The sequence below is a fragment of the Salvelinus namaycush genome, unplaced genomic scaffold (genome assembly GCF_016432855.1).
Source record: "Salvelinus namaycush isolate Seneca unplaced genomic scaffold, SaNama_1.0 Scaffold133, whole genome shotgun sequence".
Lineage (NCBI taxonomy): Eukaryota > Metazoa > Chordata > Actinopteri > Salmoniformes > Salmonidae > Salvelinus > Salvelinus namaycush.
The window spans coordinates 110792-131748 of NW_024058042.1; the positions used below are offsets into that span (position 1 = coordinate 110792).

The window sequence follows — 20957 nt, forward strand, 5'->3', positions numbered from 1 at the left end:
AGTTTATGTACAGTGTTTAATAGACCACTGGGTTAACTAAACCTAGTTTATGTACAGTGTTTAATAGACCACTGGGTTAACTAAACCTAGTTTATGTACAGTGTTTTATAGACCACTGGGTTTACTAAACCTAGTTTATGTACAGTGTTTAATAGACCCCTGGGTTAACTAAACCTAGTTTATGTACAGTGTTTTATAGACCACTGGGTTAACTAAACCTAGTTTATGTACAGTGTTTTATAGACCACTGGGTTTACTAAACCTAGTTTATCTACAGTGTTTAATAGACCACTGGGTTTACTAAACCTAGTTTATGTACAGTGTTTAATAGACCACTGGGTTTACTAAACCTAGTTTATGTACAGTGTTTTATAGACCCCTGGGTTAACTAAACCTAGTTTATGTACAGTGTTTTATAGACCCCTGGGTTAACTAAACCTAGTTTATGTACAGTGTTTAATAGACCCCTGGGTTAACTAAACCTAGTTTATGTACAGTGTTTTATAGACCCCTGGGTTAACTAAACCTAGTTTATGTACAGTGTTTTATAGACCCCTGCGTTTAATGTGTGAATGCTGATATTCCTAGGGAGACCCTGGTCATAACGGAAAACCAGGTCCCACTGGCCCTCTTGGAGAAGCTGGACCACAGGTACAGTATCGACATCACAACACACTCTAACCTGGACCTAACAGCAACAATAACACAGCTCAAGAAGGATTATCTCTCTGAAGATGTCATGAAGAGCCACTTGTTGTCACATTGATAAATCATCTCATCTTCTTCCTTTCAGAGTTATCCAGGAAGTCCTGGGATTCCAGGCTCACCAGGAAGGAAGGGAATACCAGTGAGTGACTTACATAGACCTGCCTATCCTTATCATTAGAAGAGACTTACATAGACCTGTCTATCCTTATCATTAGAAGAGACTGACATAGACCTGCCTATCCTTATCATTTGAAGAGACTTACATAGACCTGCCTATCCTTATCATTAGAAGAGACTTACATAGACCTGCCTATCCTTATCATTAGAAGAGATTTACATAGACCTGCCTATCCTTATCATTAGAAGAGACTTACATTGACCTGCCTATCCTTATCATTAGAAGAGACTTACATAGACCTGCCTATCCTTATCATTAGACGAGACTTACATAGACCTGCCTATCCTTATCATTAGAAGAGACTTACATAGACCTGTCTATCCTTATCATTAGAAGAGACTTACATAGACCTGCCTATCCTTATCATTAGAAGAGACTTACATAGACCTGCCTATCCTTATCATTAGAAGAGATTTACATAGACCTGCCTATCCTTATCATTAGAAGAGACTTACATTGACCTGCCTATCCTTATCATTAGAAGAGACTTACATAGACCTGCCTATCCTTATCATTAGAAGAGACTTACATAGACCTGCCTATCCTTATCATTAGAAGAGACTTACATTGACCTGCCTATCCTTATCATTAGAAGAGACTTACATAGACCTGCCTATCCTTATCATTAGAAGAGACTTACATAGACCTGCCTATCCTTATCATTAGGATGAGACTTACATAGACCTGCCTATCCTTATCATTAGAAGAGACTTACATAGACCTGCCTATCCTTATCATTAGAAGAGACTTACATAGACCTGCCTATCCTTATCATTAGAAGAGACTTACATAGACCTGCCTATCCTTATCATTAGAAGAGACTTACATTGACCTGCCTATCCTTATCATTAGAAGAGACTTACATAGACCTGCCTATCCTTATCATTAGAAGAGACTTACATAGACCTGCCTATCCTTATCATTAGGATGAGACTTACATAGACCTGCCTATCCTTATCATTAGAAGAGACTTACATAGACCTGCCTATCCTTATCATTAGAAGAGACTTACATAGACCTGCCTATCCTTATCATTAGAAGAGACTTACATAGACCTGCCTATCCTTATCATTAGAAGAGACTTACATAGACCTGCCTATCCTTATCATTAGAAGAGACTTACATAGACCTGCCTATCCTTATCATTAGGATGAGACTTACATAGACCTGCCTATCCTTATCATTAGAAGAGACTTACATAGACCTGCCTATCCTTATCATTAGAAGAGACTTACATAGACCTGCCTATCCTTATCATTAGAAGAGACTTACATAGACCTGCCTATCCTTATCATTAGAAGAGACTGACATAGACCTGCCTATCCTTATCATTTGAAGAGACTTACATAGACCTGCCTATCCTTATCATTAGAGACTTACATAGACCTGCCTATCCTTATCATTAGAAGAGACTTACATAGACCTGCCTATCCTTATCATTAGAAGAGACTTACATAGGCCTGCCTATCCTTATCATTAGAAGAGACTTACATAGACCTGCCTATCCTTATCATTAGAAGAGACTTACATAGACCTGCCTATCCTTATCATTAGAAGAGACTTACATAGACCTGCCTATCCTTATCATTAGAAGAGACTTACATTGACCTGCCTATCCTTATCATTAGAAGAGACTTACATAGACCTGCCTATCATTATCATTAGAAGAGACTTACATAGACCTGCCTATCCTTATCATTAGGATGAGACTTACATAGACCTGCCTATCCTTATCATTAGAAGAGACTTACATAGACCTGCCTATCCTTATCATTAGAAGAGACTTACATAGACCTGCCTATCCTTATCATTAGAAGAGACTTACATAGACCTGCCTATCCTTATCATTAGAAGAGACTTACATTGACCTGCCTATCCTTATCATTAGAAGAGACTTACATAGACCTGCCTATCCTTATCATTAGAAGAGACTTACATAGACCTGCCTATCCTTATCATTAGGATGAGACTTACATAGACCTGCCTATCCTTATCATTAGAAGAGACTTACATAGACCTGCCTATCCTTATCATTAGAAGAGACTTACATAGACCTGCCTATCCTTATCATTAGAAGAGACTTACATAGACCTGCCTATCCTTATCATTAGAAGAGACTGACATAGACCTGCCTATCCTTATCATTTGAAGAGACTTACATAGACCTGCCTATCCTTATCATTAGAAGAGACTTACATAGACCTGCCTATCCTTATCATTAGAAGAGACTTACATAGACCTGCCTATCCTTATCATTAGAAGAGACTTACATAGACCTGCCTATCCTTATCATTAGAAGAGACTTACATAGACCTGCCTATCCTTATCATTAGGATGAGACTTACATAGACCTGCCTATCCTTATCATTAGAAGAGACTTACATAGACCTGTCTATCCTTATCATTAGAAGAGACTGACATAGACCTGCCTATCCTTATCATTTGAAGAGACTTACATAGACCTGCCTATCCTTATCATTAGAAGAGACTTACATTGACCTGCCTATCCTTATCATTAGAAGAGACTTACATAGGCCTGGCTCTCAGCTATCCTTATCAGTTCTGTAGTTCTGTAGTGCTGTAGTGCTGTAGTTTAGTAGTTTAGTAGTTTAGTAGTGCTGTAGTTCAGTAGTGCTGTAGTTCAGTAGTGCTGTAGTGCTGTAGTTCAGTAGTTCAGTAGTGCAGTAGTGCAGTAGTGCAGTAGTTCAGTAGTTCAGTAGTGCTGTAGTTCAGTAGTTCAGTAGTGCTGTAGTTCAGTAGTTCAGTAGTTCAGTAGTTCAGTAGTGCTGTAGTGCTGTAGTGCTGTAGTTCAGTAGTGCAGTAGTTCAGTAGTTCAGTAGTGCTGTAATTCAGTAGTTCAGTAGTGCTGTAGTTCAGTAGTTCAGTAGTGCTGTAGTTCAGTAGTTCAGTAGTTCAGTAGTGCTGTAGTGCTGTAGTTCAGTAGTTCAGTAGTGCAGTAGTGCTGTAGTTCAGTAGTGCTGTAGTTTAGTAGTTCAGTAGTGCTGTAGTTCAGTAGTGCTGTAGTTCAGTAGTGCTGTAGTTCAGTAGTGCTGTAGTTCAGTAGTGCTGTAGTTCAGTAGTGCTGTAGTTCAGTAGTGCTGTAGTTCAGTAGTTCAGTAGTGCTGTAGTTCAGTAGTTCTGTAGTGCTGTAGTTCAGTAGTGCTGTAGTTCAGTAGTGCTGTAGTTCAGTAGTTCAGTAGTGCTGTAGTTCAGTAGTGCTGTAGTTCAGTAGTGCTGTAGTTCAGTAGTTCAGTAGTGCTGTAGTTCAGTAGTTCTGTAGTGCAGTAGTTCTGTAGTTCAGTAGTGCTGTAGTTCAGTAGTTCAGTAGTGCTGTAGTTCAGTAGTGCTGTAGTTCAGTAGTGCTGTAGTTCAGTAGTGCTGTAGTGCTGTAGTTCAGTAGTGCTGTAGTTCAGTAGTGCTGTAGTTCAGTAGTTCAGTAGTGCTGTAGTTCAGTAGTTCAGTAGTGCTGTAGTGCTGTAGTTCAGTAGTGCTGTAGTTCAGTAGTTCAGTAGTGCTGTAGTTCAGTAGTTCAGTAGTTCAGTAGTGCTGTAGTTCAGTAGTGCTGTAGTTCAGTAGTGCAGTAGTTCAGTAGTGCTGTAGTTCAGTAGTTCAGTAGTTCAGTAGTGCTGTAGTTCAGTAGTTCAGTAGTGCTGTAGTGCTGTAGTTCAGTAGTGCTGTAGTTCAGTAGTGCTGTAGTTCAGTAGTTCAGTAGTGCTGTAGTTCAGTAGTTCAGTAGTTCAGTAGTTCAGTAGTGCTGTAGTTCAGTAGTGCTGTAGTTCAGTAGTGCTGTAGTGCTGTAGTTCAGTAGTGCTGTAGTTCAGTAGTTCAGTAGTGCTGTAGTTCAGTAGTGCTGTAGTTCAGTAGTGCTGTAGTGCTGTAGTTCAGTAGTGCTGTAGTTCAGTAGTTCAGTAGTGCTGTAGTGCTGTAGTTCAGTAGTTCAGTAGTGCTGTAGTTCAGTAGTTCAGTAGTGCAGTAGTTCAGTAGTTCAGTAGTGCTGTAGTGCTGTAGTTCAGTAGTGCTGTAGTTCAGTAGTTCAGTAGTGCTGTAGTTCAGTAGTTCAGTAGTGCTGTAGTTCAGTAGTTCAGTAGTTCAGTAGTGCTGTAGTGCTGTAATACAGTAGTGCTGTAGTGCTGTAGTGCTGTAGTGCTGTAGTTCAGTAGTGCTGTAGTTCAGTAGTGCTGTAGTGCAGTAGTGCAGTAGTTCAGTAGTTCAGTAGTGCTGTAGTTCAGTAGTTCAGTAGTGCTGTAGTTCAGTAGTTCAGTAGTTCAGTAGTTCAGTAGTGCTGTAGTGCTGTAGTGCTGTAGTTCAGTAGTGCAGTAGTTCAGTAGTTCAGTAGTGCTGTAATTCAGTAGTTCAGTAGTGCTGTAGTTCAGTAGTTCAGTAGTGCTGTAGTTCAGTAGTTCAGTAGTTCAGTAGTGCTGTAGTGCTGTAGTTCAGTAGTTCAGTAGTGCAGTAGTGCTGTAGTTCAGTAGTGCTGTAGTTTAGTAGTTCAGTAGTGCTGTAGTTCAGTAGTGCTGTAGTTCAGTAGTGCTGTAGTTCAGTAGTGCTGTAGTTCAGTAGTGCTGTAGTTCAGTAGTGCTGTAGTTCAGTAGTGCTGTAGTTCAGTAGTTCAGTAGTGCTGTAGTTCAGTAGTTCTGTAGTGCTGTAGTTCAGTAGTGCTGTAGTTCAGTAGTGCTGTAGTTCAGTAGTTCAGTAGTGCTGTAGTTCAGTAGTGCTGTAGTTCAGTAGTGCTGTAGTTCAGTAGTTCAGTAGTGCTGTAGTTCAGTAGTTCTGTAGTGCAGTAGTTCTGTAGTTCAGTAGTGCTGTAGTTCAGTAGTTCAGTAGTGCTGTAGTTCAGTAGTGCTGTAGTTCAGTAGTGCTGTAGTTCAGTAGTGCTGTAGTGCTGTAGTTCAGTAGTGCTGTAGTTCAGTAGTGCTGTAGTTCAGTAGTTCAGTAGTGCTGTAGTTCAGTAGTTCAGTAGTGCTGTAGTGCTGTAGTTCAGTAGTGCTGTAGTTCAGTAGTTCAGTAGTGCTGTAGTTCAGTAGTTCAGTAGTTCAGTAGTGCTGTAGTTCAGTAGTGCTGTAGTTCAGTAGTGCAGTAGTTCAGTAGTGCTGTAGTTCAGTAGTTCAGTAGTTCAGTAGTGCTGTAGTTCAGTAGTTCAGTAGTGCTGTAGTGCTGTAGTTCAGTAGTGCTGTAGTTCAGTAGTGCTGTAGTTCAGTAGTTCAGTAGTGCTGTAGTTCAGTAGTTCAGTAGTTCAGTAGTTCAGTAGTGCTGTAGTTCAGTAGTGCTGTAGTTCAGTAGTGCTGTAGTGCTGTAGTTCAGTAGTGCTGTAGTTCAGTAGTTCAGTAGTGCTGTAGTTCAGTAGTGCTGTAGTTCAGTAGTGCTGTAGTGCTGTAGTTCAGTAGTGCTGTAGTTCAGTAGTTCAGTAGTGCTGTAGTGCTGTAGTTCAGTAGTTCAGTAGTGCTGTAGTTCAGTAGTTCAGTAGTGCAGTAGTTCAGTAGTTCAGTAGTGCTGTAGTGCTGTAGTTCAGTAGTGCTGTAGTTCAGTAGTTCAGTAGTGCTGTAGTTCAGTAGTTCAGTAGTGCTGTAGTTTAGTAGTTCAGTAGTTCAGTAGTGCTGTAGTGCTGTAGTTCAGTAGTGCAGTAGTGCTGTAGTGCTGTAGTGCTGTAGTTCAGTAGTGCTGTAGTTCAGTAGTGCTGTAGTTTAGTAGTTCAGTAGTTCAGTAGTGCAGTAGTGCTGTAGTTCAGTAGTGCTGTAGTGCTGTAGTGCTGTAGTTCAGTAGTGCTGTAGTTCAGTAGTTCAGTAGTGCTGTAGTGCTGTAGTTCAGTAGTGCTGTAGTGCTGTAGTTCAGTAGTTCAGTAGTTCAGTAGTGCTGTAGTGCTGTAGTTCAGTAGTGCTGTAGTTCAGTAGTTCAGTAGTGCTGTAGTGCTGTAGTTCAGTAGTGCTGTAGTGCTGTAGTGCTGTAGTTCTGTAGTGCAGTAGTTCAGTAGTTCAGTAGTGCTGTAGTTCAGTAGTTCAGTAGTGCTGTAGTTCAGTAGTGCTGTAGTGCTGTAGTTCAGTAGTGCTGTAGTTCAGTAGTGCTGTAGTTCAGTAGTGCTGTAGTTCAGTAGTGCTGTAGTTCAGTAGTGCTGTAGTTCAGTAGTGCTGTAGTTCAGTAGTTCAGTAGTTCAGTAGTGCTGTAGTTCAGTAGTGCTGTAGTTCAGTAGTGCTGTAGTTCAGTAGTTCAGTAGTGCTGTAGTGCTGTATTTCTTCATTCTAAACTAACTGATTCCTAATTCTTTCAGGGACTCAACGGTGGACCGGGACCAAAAAGCCAACCTGTACGCTAACTTGGCTGAGTGATATATTCTGAAATGAAGTTAAATATTAAATGCAAAGGGATGGCTTTTGTTAAAACAACAAATAATGTTTATATGTCTGTCGTTAGGGGCGACCAGGAGACCCTGGACTTAAGGGACTTAGTGGACCAGGCGGACCTAAAGGAGGCAAGGTCTGTCACCGTTCACACCTCCAAGCTTCTACTATGCATACAGAGGGTGGTTGTGTTATGCTACAGTCTGAGAAATGTTTCTTCCACCTAGATCCTAATAGCTTTCATTGGCTGTTGCTGTGGGAGAACCCTTCGAAGGTGTAGAACCCTTTCCGCAGAGGCTTCTAAATGTCCTACATGGAACCCAAAAGGGTTCTTAAAAGGGTTCTCCCCTGGGAACAGTCTAAGAACCTTTTTGGAAATGTAATTTCTAAGAGTGTACATGCAGTAATACCAGTCTGTTTCAGTTCCTGCTGCATTCAGACACATTCCAGGCAAACTGCCCATAAGAAGAACAATGGCTGACTGCAAATATGATGTCTGTTTGTGTAAATATTTAACCATGAATATTGAGGTCAAACAAAGCCTAACATGTATTCTGTCATTCCCAGGGTGAACCTGGTCTACAGGGGAAGCCAGGTCTGCATGGGGAGGTCGGGACCAAAGGATCTAAGGTCAGAGAAGCTTCCTCTCTAATGGTGGGGGAGCAGAGGAGAATTTTGCATTCTGGGTACATGATTCAGCAGTAACTCTCAGGGAAACATAGACAACATGGGGAGTTTCTCCACTAAGATACAGTACACTCCTTCTCTCATAGAACATTTTTGTGTGTGTGTGTGTGTGTGTGTGTGTGTGTGTGTGTGTGTGTGTGTGTGTGTGTGTGTGTGTGTGTGTGTGTGTGTGTGTGTGTGTGTGTGTGTGTGTCCCCTCCCTCCCTCCCTCCCTCCCTCTGTTTGTTTAGGGAGGTCCAGGACTGCCCGGTCCAAGAGGACATCAAGGAGATAATGGGCCAGATGGACAGATCGTATGTTGCTACTATTACTGATGCTTCTAGTAGAAATACTACTCTACTATTATTATTGTATTGTCACTACTAAACTACTAATCTGCTACTACTACTTCTACCACTACCACTAGTCTACCTCTAAAACTTCTACCACTAGTCTACCTCTAAAACTTCTACCACTACCACTAGTCTACCTCTAAAACTTCTACCACTACCACTAGTCTACCTCTAAAACTTCTACAAGTCTAGTTCTACTACCACTACTACTAGTGTACCTCTACTACTACTACACGTCTAGTTCTACTACCACTACTACTAGTGTACCACTACTACTACTAGTCCACTTCTACCACTTCTACCACTACTACTAGTCTACGTCTACTACGACTACTAGTCTACTTCTACTACTAATACTAGTCTACTACTACGACTAGTATACTTCTACTACTACTAGTCAACAATTAGTCTACTACTACTACTATACTACTAATGTACTCTAAGATGTCCTCCTGTTCTGATCGTATTGTTTACTACATGTACTACTACTACAACTAGTACTACTACCACTACTACTGGTGCAACTACTACTACTACTAGTCTACTTCTACTACTACTACTACTACTACTAGTCTACTTCTACTACTACTAGTCTACTTCTACTGCTACTACTACTACTACTAGTAGTCTACTTCTACTACTACTACTAGTCTACTTCTACTACCCTACTTCTACTTCTAACACTACTACTACTAGTCTACTTCTACAACTAGTCTACCTCTACTACTACTACTACTAGTCTACTTCTACTACTACTACTAGTCTACTTCAACTAATAACACTACTACTACTACTAGTCTACTGCTAGTCTACGTCTACTGCTACTACTAGTCTACTTCTACTACTAACACTACTACTACTAGTCTACTTCACTGCTACTACTAGTCTACTTCTACTACTACTAGTCTACTTCTACTACTACTAGTCTACTTATACTACTAGTAGGCTACTTCTACTACTACTACTAGTTAACTTCTACTACTACTAGTCAACTTCTACTACTACTACTAGTCTACTACTACTACTACTAGTTAACTTCTACTACTACTACTTCTACTACTACTACTAGTCTACTTCTACGTCTACTACTAGTATACTACTACTACTACTACTAGTTAATTTCTACTACTACTACTAGTCAACTTCTACTACTACTACTACTAGTCTACTTCTACTACTACTACTACTAGTCTACTTCTACTACTACTAGTCTACTTCTACTACTACTAGTCTACTTCTACTACTAGTCTACTTCTACTACTACTACTACTAATAGTCTACTTCTACTACTACTACTAGTCTACTACTAGTATACTACTACTACTACTACTACTACTGCTACTAGTCTACTTCTACGTCTACTACTAGTCTACGTCTACTACTAGTCTACTTCTACTACTACTAGTCTACTACTACTAGTCTACTTCTACTACTAGTCTACTTCTACTACTACTAGTCTACTACTACTACTACTACTACTACTACTAGTCTACTTCTACTTCTACTACTACTACTACTACTAGTCTACGTCTACTTATACTTATACTACTACTAGTCTACTTCTACTACTACTAGTCTACGTCTACTATCCTACTTCTACTACTTCTCTACTTCTACTACTACTACTACTGCTACTACTAGTCTACTTCTACTACTACTCGTCTACTTCTAGTACTAGTCTGTTTCTACTACTAATATCATACATCTACTACTAACAATACTACTACCACTACTACTACTACTACTACTAGTCTACTTCTACTACTAGTAGTTGTCTATTTCTACTAGTCTACTTCTACTACTACCACTAGACTACCTCTAATGCTTCTACTACTACCACACGTCTATTTATTCTACTACTACCACTCTACTACTGCTGCTACTACTGCTACTACTACTACTAGTCTATTTCTTCTACTCCTACTACTACTAGTCTAATTCTACTACTACTACTAGTCTACTTCTACTATCCTTCTTCTACGTCTAACACTAGTAGTCTACTTCTACTACTTCTACTACTAGTAGGCTACTACTTTTACTTCTACTACTGTTACTACTAGTCCTATTCTACTACTCTACTCTATTCTAAGATATCCTCCTGTTTTGTACGTTTTGTTTAGTCAGAATACATGTTGCCATGTCTACATTTTGAGCATACTGCGACAGTCTTCTCGTCTAAATAAAGGTTAAATAAATGCCTCTACATTTCGGGAATTGTTTATTTATTGACGGTAGTCTATACCTATGTATTTCAGTGACTATGACTGCCATGTGTGTATATAATGTTTTTCTTTACTTGAATACTTTATGCATATAGTACTCAGTATGGCATCTCTGTGTTACAGGGAGCTGCTGGAGAGCCTGGTGATCCTGGACAGACTGGACCCCATGGAGATCCTGGACCAAAGGTGGGGTTAGGTTATATAGATCCTGGACCAAATGTACTGTTGCAATGTAGTGTAATGTAGTTAGTGGACACTTCCCACAGTGTAATGTAGTTAGTGGACACTTCCCACAGTGTAATGTAGTTAGTGGACACTTCCCACAGTGTAATGTAGTTAGTGGACACTTCCCACAGTGTAATGTAGTTAGTGGACACTTCCCACAGTGTAATGTAGTTAGTGGACACTTCCCACACTTCTAATGTAGTTAGTGGACACTTCCCACACTTTTAATGTAGTTAGTGGACACTTCCCACAGTGTAATGTAGTTAGTGGACACTTCCCACAGTGTAATGTAGTTAGTGGACACTTCCCACAGTGTAATGTAGTTAGTGGACACTTCCCACAGTGTAATGTAGTTAGTGGACACTTCCCACAGTGTAATGTAGTTAGTGGACACTTCCCACAGTGTAATGTAGTTAGTGGACACTTCCCACACTTCTAATGTAGTTAGTGGACACTTCCCACACTTCTAATGTAGTTAGTGGACACTTCCCACAGTGTAATGTAGTTAGTGGACACTTCCCACAGTGTAATGTAGTTAGTGGACACTTCCCACAGTGTAATGTAGTTAGTGGACACTTCCCACAGTGTAATGTAGTTAGTGGACACTTCCCACAGTGTAATGTAGTTAGTGGACACTTCCCACAGTGTAATGTAGTTAGTGGACACTTCCCACAGTGTAATGTAGTTAGTGGACACTTCCCACAGTGTAATGTAGTTAGTGGACACTTCCCGCAGTGTAATGTAGTTAGTGGACACTTCCCGCAGTGTAATGTAGTTAGTGGACACTTCCCGCAGTGTAATGTAGTTAGTGGACACTTCCCGCAGTGTAATGTAGTTAGTGGACACTTCCCGCAGTGTAATGTAGTTAGTGGACACTTCCCGCAGTGTAATGTAGTTAGTGGACACTTCCCACAGTGTAATGTAGTTAGTGGACACTTCCCGCAGTGTAATGTAGTTAGTGGACACTTCCCACAGTGTAATGTAGTTAATCTTCTTCTCTGTTTTAGGGTGACAAAGGAAGAGATGGGTTCAACTATCCGGGACTAAGAGGAGAAACGGTACAGTTTGACATTTGACAAGATGAAAGTCGTCAGCTCAAGAGTTCACAATACTTTTCTATTGTGATGCTGTTCTGTCTGTTCTGTCAGGGAACCAGAGGGGACAATGGACGTCCAGGCCCTTGGGGAAGCAGAGGGAACTGTGGCAACAAAGGAGAAGCTGGGACGAAAGGACCAAATGGTGAACCGGTAAGCTCCAGCTGCTGTCGTGAACAGCTGAATATACACTTGGATTAGTTTATATCCATTGATGTGGATGGTTCGCCTAGGATTTGCTTTGGTAGTTGCCAAGCCTGAGATAAATATTCTGAGTGATTGTTCTGAAGATGTCTATGTATGCTGATGACTCAACACTATATACGTCAGCTACCACAGCAAGTGAAATCACTGCCACACTGAACAGAGAGCTGTAGTCAGTTTCAGAATGGGTGCCAAGGAATTAGGTAGTCCTAATTTAGTGAAATCATTCACTAAACCCTAAACCTCAACTAAAACTTGTACTGAATAATGTGTAAATTGAGCAAGTTGAGGTGACTAAACTGCTTGGAGTAACACTAGATTGTAAACTGTCAAAACATATTGATACAACAGTAGCTACAGGCCCTAGTTTCTACCTTCTTAACAACACTATCAACAAGGCAGGTCCTACAGGCCCTAGTTTCTACCTTCTTAACAACACTATCAACAAGGCAGGTCCTACAGGCCCTAGTTTCTACCTTCTTAACAACACTATCAACAAGGCAGGTCCTACAGGCCCTTGTTTAGCTGCACCTGGACTACTGTTCAGTCATGTGGTCAGGTGCCACAAAGAGGGACTTAGGAAAATTGCAATTGGCTCTAAACTGGGCAGCACGGCTGGCCCTTAAATACACACAGAGAGCTAGCATCAATGACATGCATGTCAATCTCTCCTGGCTCAAAGTGGAGGAGAGATTGACTTCATCACTACTTGTATTTGTGAGAGGTATTGACTTGTTGAATGCACTGAGCTGTCTGTCTAAACTACTAGCACACAGTTCAGACACACATACATATCCTACAAGACATGCCACCAGAGGTCTCTTCACAGTCCACCGATACATACCCTACATGACATGCCACCAGAGGTCTCTTCACAGTCCCCAAGTCCAGAACAGACTACGGGAGGTGCACAGTACTACATAGAACCATGACTACATGGAAGTCTATTCCACATCAGGTAACTGATGCAGCAGTAGAATCAGATTTAAAAAACAGATAAAAATACACCTTATGGAACAGCGGGGACTGAGAAGAGACACACACACATACGCTAGCCCACACACTCTACACAGACAGACGGTGGTATTATAAATGTTATATTTTAAGATATGTACTAATGTAATAATGTTACATGTACTGTTTGATTTGATTAATTTGTTTGGAGGAAGAGCTAATGAGGATCCTTAATAAATACCACGTCATCCAATTGTGTACAAAGTCATGCATTTGTGTACTACGTCATCCAATTTGTGTACTACGTCATCCAATTTGTGTACTACGTCATCCAATTTGTGTACTACGTCATCCAATTTGTGCAATATGTTTGCTTAAGATCCCAGAATGCATCTTTCAGAGGTGAAGTCCAGGGTTACCTTGGTAGCTGCTAGCCTTAGAGCATTCTGGAAGGGAGGAGTCAGTACTCTAAAGAGGTGAAGTCCAGGGTTACCTTGGTAGCTGCTAGCCTTAGAGCATTCTGGAAGGGAGGAGTCCGTGCTCCAAAGAACATGTTTGTGTTCTATTCTTGAGAACTGGTGAGCTAACCCAGCTGAGTAACATGTGTTTGGGCTCACTGAAGAACCTGTCTTTGTGTTATTGTTGTCCAGCTAACCCAGCTAACCCAGCTGAGTAACATGTGTTTGGGCTCACTGAAGAACCTGTCTTTGTGTTATTGTTGTCCAGGGACATCCAGGGCAACAGGGAGTGAATGGGAGGAGAGGACAAAGAGGAGGCCCTGGGGCTCCTGTAAGTATACTACCACAGGACACTCGGCTGCCTGCGTTACTCAGACTCTGATCAGACAGTCCAACAGCAGAAGAACATTTTACTTACTGTTCAAGCTCCCCTTAATTTTTATTTATTTTTTATTTAACCTTTATTTAACTAGGCAAGTCAGTTAAGAACAAATTCTTATTTACAATGACGGCCTAGGAACAGTGGGTTAACTGCCTTGTTCAGGGGTAGAACAGATTTTTACCTTGTCAGTTCAGGGATTCGATCTAGCAACCTTTCGGTAACTAGCCCAACACTCTAACCACTAGGCTACCTGCCACCCCAATGTCTGTTTTCCGATCGGTACACTTTTTCTTACAGGGTAATCCTGGACCAGAGGGAGACCCTGGCCTTTCTGTAAGTCAACTTTTTTTTAAAAATCCTAATATAAAGAGATTCAATCTGTTCATGTAGAGTCATATCTGTTTAATTATACTACTGATCTGTTCCTATAGGGTCATATCTGTGTAATTATACTACTGATCAATAATACTACTGAACTTATACTACTGATCAATAATACTACTGATATGATCCTATAGTGTCATATCTGTTTAATAACAATACTGATCAATAATACTACTGATATGATCCTATAGTGTCATATCTGATTAATTATACTACTGATCAATAATACTCCTGATCTGATCCCATAGGGTCATATCTGTGTAATTATACTACTGATCAATAATACTACTGAACTTATACTACTGATCAATAATACTACTAATATGATCCTATAGTGTCACTACTACTACTGATCAATAATACTACTGATCAATAATACTCCTGATCTGATCCTATAGTGTCATATCTGTTTAATTATACTACTGATCAATAATACTACTGAACTTATACTACTGATCAATAATACTACTAATATGATCCTATAGTGTCACTACTACTACTGATCAATAATACTACTGATCAGTTCCTATAGTGTCATATCTGATTAATCAAATCAAAGTTTATTTGTCACACGCGCCGAATACAACAGGTGAAGACCTTACAGTGAAATGCTTACTTACAAGTCCTTAACCAACAATGCAGTTTTAAGAACCCCCCCAAAAGTAAGAGATAAGAATAACAAATAATTAAAGAGCAGCAGTAAATAAAATGTCAGTGAAGACACTTGCCAGTTGGTCAGTGAATGCTTGGAGTACACGTCCTGGTAATCCGTCTGGCCCTGCGGCCTTGTGAATGTTGACCTGTCTAAAGGTCTCACATCGGCTGCAGAGAGGGGGATCACATAGTGGTCCGGAACAGCTGACGCTCTCATGCAGAATAATACTACTGACCTGTTTAAAGGTCTCACATCGGCTGCAGAGAGGGGGATCACACAGTGGTCCGGAACAGCTGACGCTCTCATGCAGAATAATACTACTGACCTGTTTAAAGGTCTTACATCGGCTGCAGAGAGGGGGATCACATAGTGGTCCGGAACAGCTGACGCTCTCATGCAGAATAATACTACTGACCTGTCTAAAGGTCTTACATCGGCTGCAGAGAGGGGGATCACATAGTGGTCCGGAACAGCTGACGCTCTCATGCAGAATACTGACCTGTTCCTGTTGTGTCTGTTTGTATTTATTTATAATACCGCTCTGATCTGCTCTGCTTTGATTTAGGACTGTGATGTTATGAGCTACATCAGAGAGACATGTGGTTGTTGTGGTAAGTGATGATGATTTAGGACTGTGATGTCATGTGGTAAGTGATGATGATTTAGGACTGTGATGTCATGTGGTAAGTGATGATGATTTAGGACTGTGATGTCGTGGTAAGTGATGATGATTTAGGACTGTGATGTCATGTGGTAAGTGATGATGATTTAGGACTGTGATGTCATGTGGTAAGTGATGATGATGTAGGACTGTGATGTCATGTGGTAAGTGATGATGATTTAGGACTGTGATGTCATGTGGTAAGTGATGATGATGTAGGACTGTGATGTCATGTGGTTGTTGTGGTAAGTGATGATGATTTAGGACTGTGATGTCATGTGGTAAGTGATGATGATTTAGGACTGTGATGTCATGTGGTAAGTGATGATGATTTAGTACTGTGATGTCATGTGGTAAGTGATGATGATTTAGTACTGTGATGTCATGTGGTAAGTGATGATGATTTAGGACTGTGATGTCATGTGGTAAGTGATGATGATGTAGGACTGTGATGTCATGTGGTAAGTGATGATGATTTAGGACTGTGATGTCATGTGGTAAGTGATGATGATGTAGGACTGTGATGTCATGTGGTAAGTGATGATGATTTAGGACTGTGATGTCATGTGGTAAGTGATGATGATGTAGGACTGTGATGTCATGTGGTTGTTGTGGTAAGTGATGATGATATCCAGGTATGTAGTCGTCTATGTGTAGATACGCCAAATTAAATTTCCCCTCGAGGGACAATGACGTTGTATTGAATTGACAGACATTTTGGTGGATATGATATGTATGAAGATTTTAAACCGTGCAAGTTTCCAATGCTGCTCCTAATTCATCCTGTTTCCCCTGCAGACTGTGAGAAGAGATGCGGGGCGCTGGACATTGTGTTTGTGATTGACAGCTCAGAGTCAGTGGGCCTGACCAACTTCACCCTGGAGAAGAACTTTGTCATCAACACCATCAACAGGCTGGGATCCATGGCAACACACCCACATTCAGAGACAGGTAAAAGATGACCTCTTTAGGTACAGCCCTTTCTAACTACCTGTGTGACAGACTGGTTTCAAACCTGCATGGGTCTCCTGCCTGACAAAACTGTTAGTCTGCGGAGCTAAAGGCTAAGCAGTAAAGTCTCATGGATGATCATCACATCAGGTTCACCAAACCACTTCTGGTTCACATGTACAGACATGTTCATAGATCCCTCTTCTCTCCTCAGGAACCAGGGTTGGTGTTGTGCAGTACAGTCACAACGGGACCTTCGAGGCCATCCGACTTAATGACTCCAACATAGACTCCATCTCTGCCTTCAAGGTACGTGCTGCTGGTTCAGTGACTGGCATTACGCCGCAAGCTAATGCCTTTAGCTCAGCAGGCTTAACAGTCTCCATCTCTGACTTGCAGGTGGCTGTGAAGAACCTCCAGTGGATAGCCGGGGGCACTTGGACTCCCTCCGCTCTGAAGTTTGCCTACGACCACCTGATCAGGGACAGCCGGCGGACCAGAGCCAAGGTGTGTTGTGAACCACTTAGCCAGCCTATGATTATAGTATCTATGGGTCTGAGGCCTGGCTAAATAACCTGTAACATGGTCGCTGCTGCCCCCATGTGGATGGGAAAGTGAACTCTGTCTTGCTGTGGCCTAACACTCCATTCTTAACAGGTGTCGGTCGTGGTCATCACGGACGGACGCTTCGACCCGCGGGATGATGACTCTCTGCTGACCTACCTCTGCAACGACACCAGCGTGGACGTGAACGCCATCGGGGTCGGGGACATGTTCGGCCGGGAAGGACAGCACGAGAGCCTGGAGTCCATCGCATGCCAGAGGCATGATCGCGTGACGGGGATGACACGTTTCGCTGACCTGGTGGCGGATAACTTTATAGACAGGATGGAGTCCGTGCTCTGCCCCGGTGAGACTATTATTAATATAAGTGTCCTAAAGCAAGAGATGGTGTCTTAAGACATGTCAACATTGGCCTCCCGAGTGGCGCAGCGGTCTACGGCACTGCATCGCAAATGCATGAGGCGTCACTACAGACTCGGGTTCGATCGCGGGCTGTGTCGCAGCCGGCCGCGACCGGGAGACCCATGAAGTGGTGCACAATTGGCCCAGCGTCGTCCGGGTTAGGGGAGGGTTTGGCCGGATGTTCTTGTCCCATCGCGCTCTAGTGACTCCTGTGGCGGTCCGGGCGTATGCACAAAACAGTCGCCAGTTCTACGGTGTCTTAGACTGTCTTCCGGGTTAAGCGAGCAATGTGTCAAGAAGCAGTGCAACTTGGCAGGGTGGTGTTTCGGAGGATGCATGGCTCTCGACCTTCGCCTCTCCCGATTCCATACGGGAGTAGCAGCGATTTGACAAAACGAACTACCAATTGGATATCACGAAATTGGGGAGAAAAAGGTGTAAAGTTATAATAAAATAAAAAATAAGACGTCAACATCCTTGTGTTGTACTGACCAATGGTAAGTGGTGAGCCTCAGACTGGTGCTACTAGAACAGGACATGATGGGTGTCTCAGACAGGACATGATGGGTGTCTCAGACAGGACATGATGGGTCTCTGACTGGTGTTACTAGACTAGAGCAGGACATGATGGGTCTCTGACTGGTGTTACTAGACTAGAGCAGGACATGATGGGTCTCTGACTGGTGTTACTAGACTAGAGCAGGACATGATGGGTCTCTGACTGGTGTTACTAGACTAGAGCAGGACATGATGGGTGTCTCAGACAGGACATGATGGGTGTCTCAGACAGGACATGATGGGTCTCTGACTGGTGTTACTAGACTAGAGCAGGACATGATGGGTGTCTCAGACAGGACATGATGGGTGTCTCAGACAGGACATGATGGGTGTCTCAGACAGGACATGATGGGTGTCTCAGACAGGACATGATGGGTGTCTCAGACAGGACATGATGGGTGTCTCAGACAGGACATGATGGGTGTCTCAGACAGGACGTCTCAGACTCAGTCAAGAGCTTGTAATGCCACCAATAATTGTGGGCAGAACCTAACCTTTTTCATTTCTCTTCTAGAGCCCATCATTGTTTGCCCTGACTTGCCCTGCGTAACAGGTAAGCTTTTACTTGCTACTGTATACTCTACTGTCATTGCACAAGATTAGTCCTTCATCCGAGTTATACTGTCTGACAATATACAAATCGGTCAATTTGTACTACATTATACAGTTATGATAAGGTTTCAAACCAAAATATATGACTTTGCCTTCATCAGAACCAGAGGTGGCACAGTGTATTGACAGACCTGTAGATCTGGTGTTCCTTCTGGACGGTTCTGAGCGTCTCGGTCATGAGAACTTCAACCAAGTCCGTTACTTCGTCCAGCACTTGGCGAACCACCTGACGCTGGCGCACAGCAAGAACGACGGCCAGGGAGCCCGCATGGCGCTGCTGCAGTACGGAGGAGAAAATGAGCATCACCTGGCCTTTCATATGACCCACGACCTTCCGTCCATCCTAGAGGGTCTGGCCAGCATGGACTATCATGACATGTCTTCTTCTACGGTGGGGGCGGCCATCTCACACACCGTAGACCACGTCCTGACGCGGCTCAACGCCCGCCAGACCAGACGCCACGCCGAGCTCAACTTCGTCTTCATCACTGACGGCGTCACCGGGAGGAAGGGGCTGGAGGAGGGGGTCGACGCCATGCGAAACAACCAGGCAGTCTCCACGGTGATCGCCATGGGGACCGACGTGGAACAGGAAGTGTTGGAGAAGCTGGCCTTAAAGGACCAGTACGCCATCTTTAAAGGAACAGACTTCTCTGAGCTCAACAAGCACAGCTTCCTAGATCGGTTCCTTCAGTGGGTCTGTTAGAGGGGACATTTTGATTTGGACTGTCACGTTTATGGATTTCACCGTTTTAAAAGGATTGAGGTCAAGTTAATGTTGATAATTAATGGATTAGGGTTGTTTGAGGGTCAGGGTGTAAAGGTTGTTTAAGGGTTAGTTTGAGGGTGTAAAGGTTGTTTAAGGGTTAGTGTAAGGGTGTAAAGGTTGTTTAAGGGTTAGTATAAGGGTGTAAAGGTTGTTTAAGGGTTAGTGTAAGGGTGTAAAGGTTGTTTAAGGGTTAGTATAAGGGTGTAAAGGTTGTTTAAGGGTTAGTGTAAGGGTGTAAAGGTTGTTTAATGGTTAGTATAAGGGTGTAAAGGTTGTTTAAGGGTTAGTGTAAGGGTGTAAAGGTTGTTTAAGGGTTAGTGTAAGGGTGTAAAGGTTGTTTAAGGGTTAGTGTAAGGGTGTAAAGGTTGTTTAAGGATTAGTATAAGGGTGTACATGTCCCTCATTGAGATCATCCATGTCTGCATTGATTTACCATCAAGTGAAAGCTCAAGCATAAGCAATAGTCAATACAAGATCAGTCACAGGGCTGTTTGTTTGTGTTTCAATGGATTTTGCAGAATATTGTATTAATTACGTACAAACTGGATATGTTTTATAAGAATTCATTAAAGAATTGTAAGTACTGTTCAGCAAACATACCCATTTAGAGTGATTTACGGCTGAATCTGTACAGTTTGCTCACGTTTACATTCTTCTCCTTCTTCCTCCTCCTCCACCTCCTTGTCTTCTACCTCACATCCTGTCCGTCTGGACAGGTAGAGAAGAAGAACCATGTTAGATCTCCAGCATCACACCACACACAAGTGAGGTAGAGCGCCCATACAATACTGCAGCAAAGGTGACACCTCTCCCCTTCTATAGTGTCATCCTTCTATCCATCCTTCTGTCCCTCTCTGCTTCTATAGTGTCATCCTTCTGTCCCTCTCTGCTTCTATAGTGTCATCCTTCTGTCCCTCTCTGCTTCTATAGTGTCATCCTTCTGTCCCTCTCTGCTTCTATAGTGTCATCCTTCTGTCCCTCTCTGCTTCTATAGTGTCATCCTTCTGTCCCTCTCCCCTTCTATAGTGTCATCCTTCTGTCCCTCTCCCCTTCTATAGTGTCATCCTTCTGTCCATCCTTCTGTCCCTCTCCCCTTCTATAGTGTCATCCTTCTGTCCCTCTCCCCTTCTATAGTGTCATCCTTCTGTCCCTCTCCCCTTCTAGTGTCATCCTTCTGTCCATCCTTCTGTCCCTCTCCCCTTCTAGTGTCATCCTTCTGTCCCTCTCCCCTTCTATAGTGTCATCCTTCTGTCCCTCTCTGCTTCTATAGTGTCATCCTTCTATCCATCCTTCTGTCCCTCTCCCCTTCTATAGTGTCATCCTTCTGTCCCTCTCCCCTTCTAATGTCATCCTTCTGTCCCTCTCTGCTTCTATAGTGTCATCCTTCTGTCCCTCTCCCCTTCTATAGTGTCATCCTTCTGTCCCTCTCCCCTTCTATAGTGTCATCCTTCTGTCCATCCTTCTGTCCCTCTCCCCTTCTATAGTGTCATCCTTCTGTCCCTCTCCCCTTCTATAGTGTCATCCTTCTGTCCCTCTCCCCTTCTATAGTGTCATCCTTCTGTCCCTCTCCCCTTCTAGTGTCATCCTTCTGTCCCTCTCCCCTTCTAGTGTCATCCTTCTGTCCA

General features: G+C 42.5%; 1 protein-coding gene across 2 annotated transcripts in view; it reads left to right on the plus strand.

Annotated features, from left to right (window-relative positions):
- The window catches only part of LOC120036445 (collagen alpha-2(VI) chain-like), a 33454-nt gene extending 13519 nt beyond the window's left edge, over positions 1-19935 (plus strand). Inside the window, exons 16-34 of one of the 2 annotated variants that reach the window (XR_005474506.1) lie at positions 589-651; positions 794-847; positions 7149-7184; positions 7292-7354; positions 7786-7848; positions 8136-8198; positions 10583-10645; positions 11692-11742; positions 11833-11931; positions 13663-13725; positions 14074-14109; positions 15381-15426; positions 16275-16427; positions 16642-16736; positions 16827-16934; positions 17085-17337; positions 18466-18504; positions 18665-19665; positions 19697-19935. Coding sequence is in view for 1 of the 2 variants with exons in the window: in XM_038982883.1 (XP_038838811.1) it covers positions 589-651; positions 794-847; positions 7149-7184; positions 7292-7354; positions 7786-7848; positions 8136-8198; positions 10583-10645; positions 11692-11742; positions 11833-11931; positions 13663-13725; positions 14074-14109; positions 15381-15426; positions 16275-16427; positions 16642-16736; positions 16827-16934; positions 17085-17337; positions 18466-18504; positions 18665-19269 (1953 nt within the window). In the remaining variant the exon portion in view is untranslated. Of the gene's footprint in view, positions 1-588; positions 652-793; positions 848-7148; positions 7185-7291; positions 7355-7785; positions 7849-8135; positions 8199-10582; positions 10646-11691; positions 11743-11832; positions 11932-13662; positions 13726-14073; positions 14110-15380; positions 15427-16274; positions 16428-16641; positions 16737-16826; positions 16935-17084; positions 17338-18465; positions 18505-18664 lie in introns of both variants that reach the window. The other variant, XM_038982883.1, reaches the window with a different exon arrangement.
- The last annotated feature ends 1022 nt before the right edge of the window (positions 19936-20957 follow it).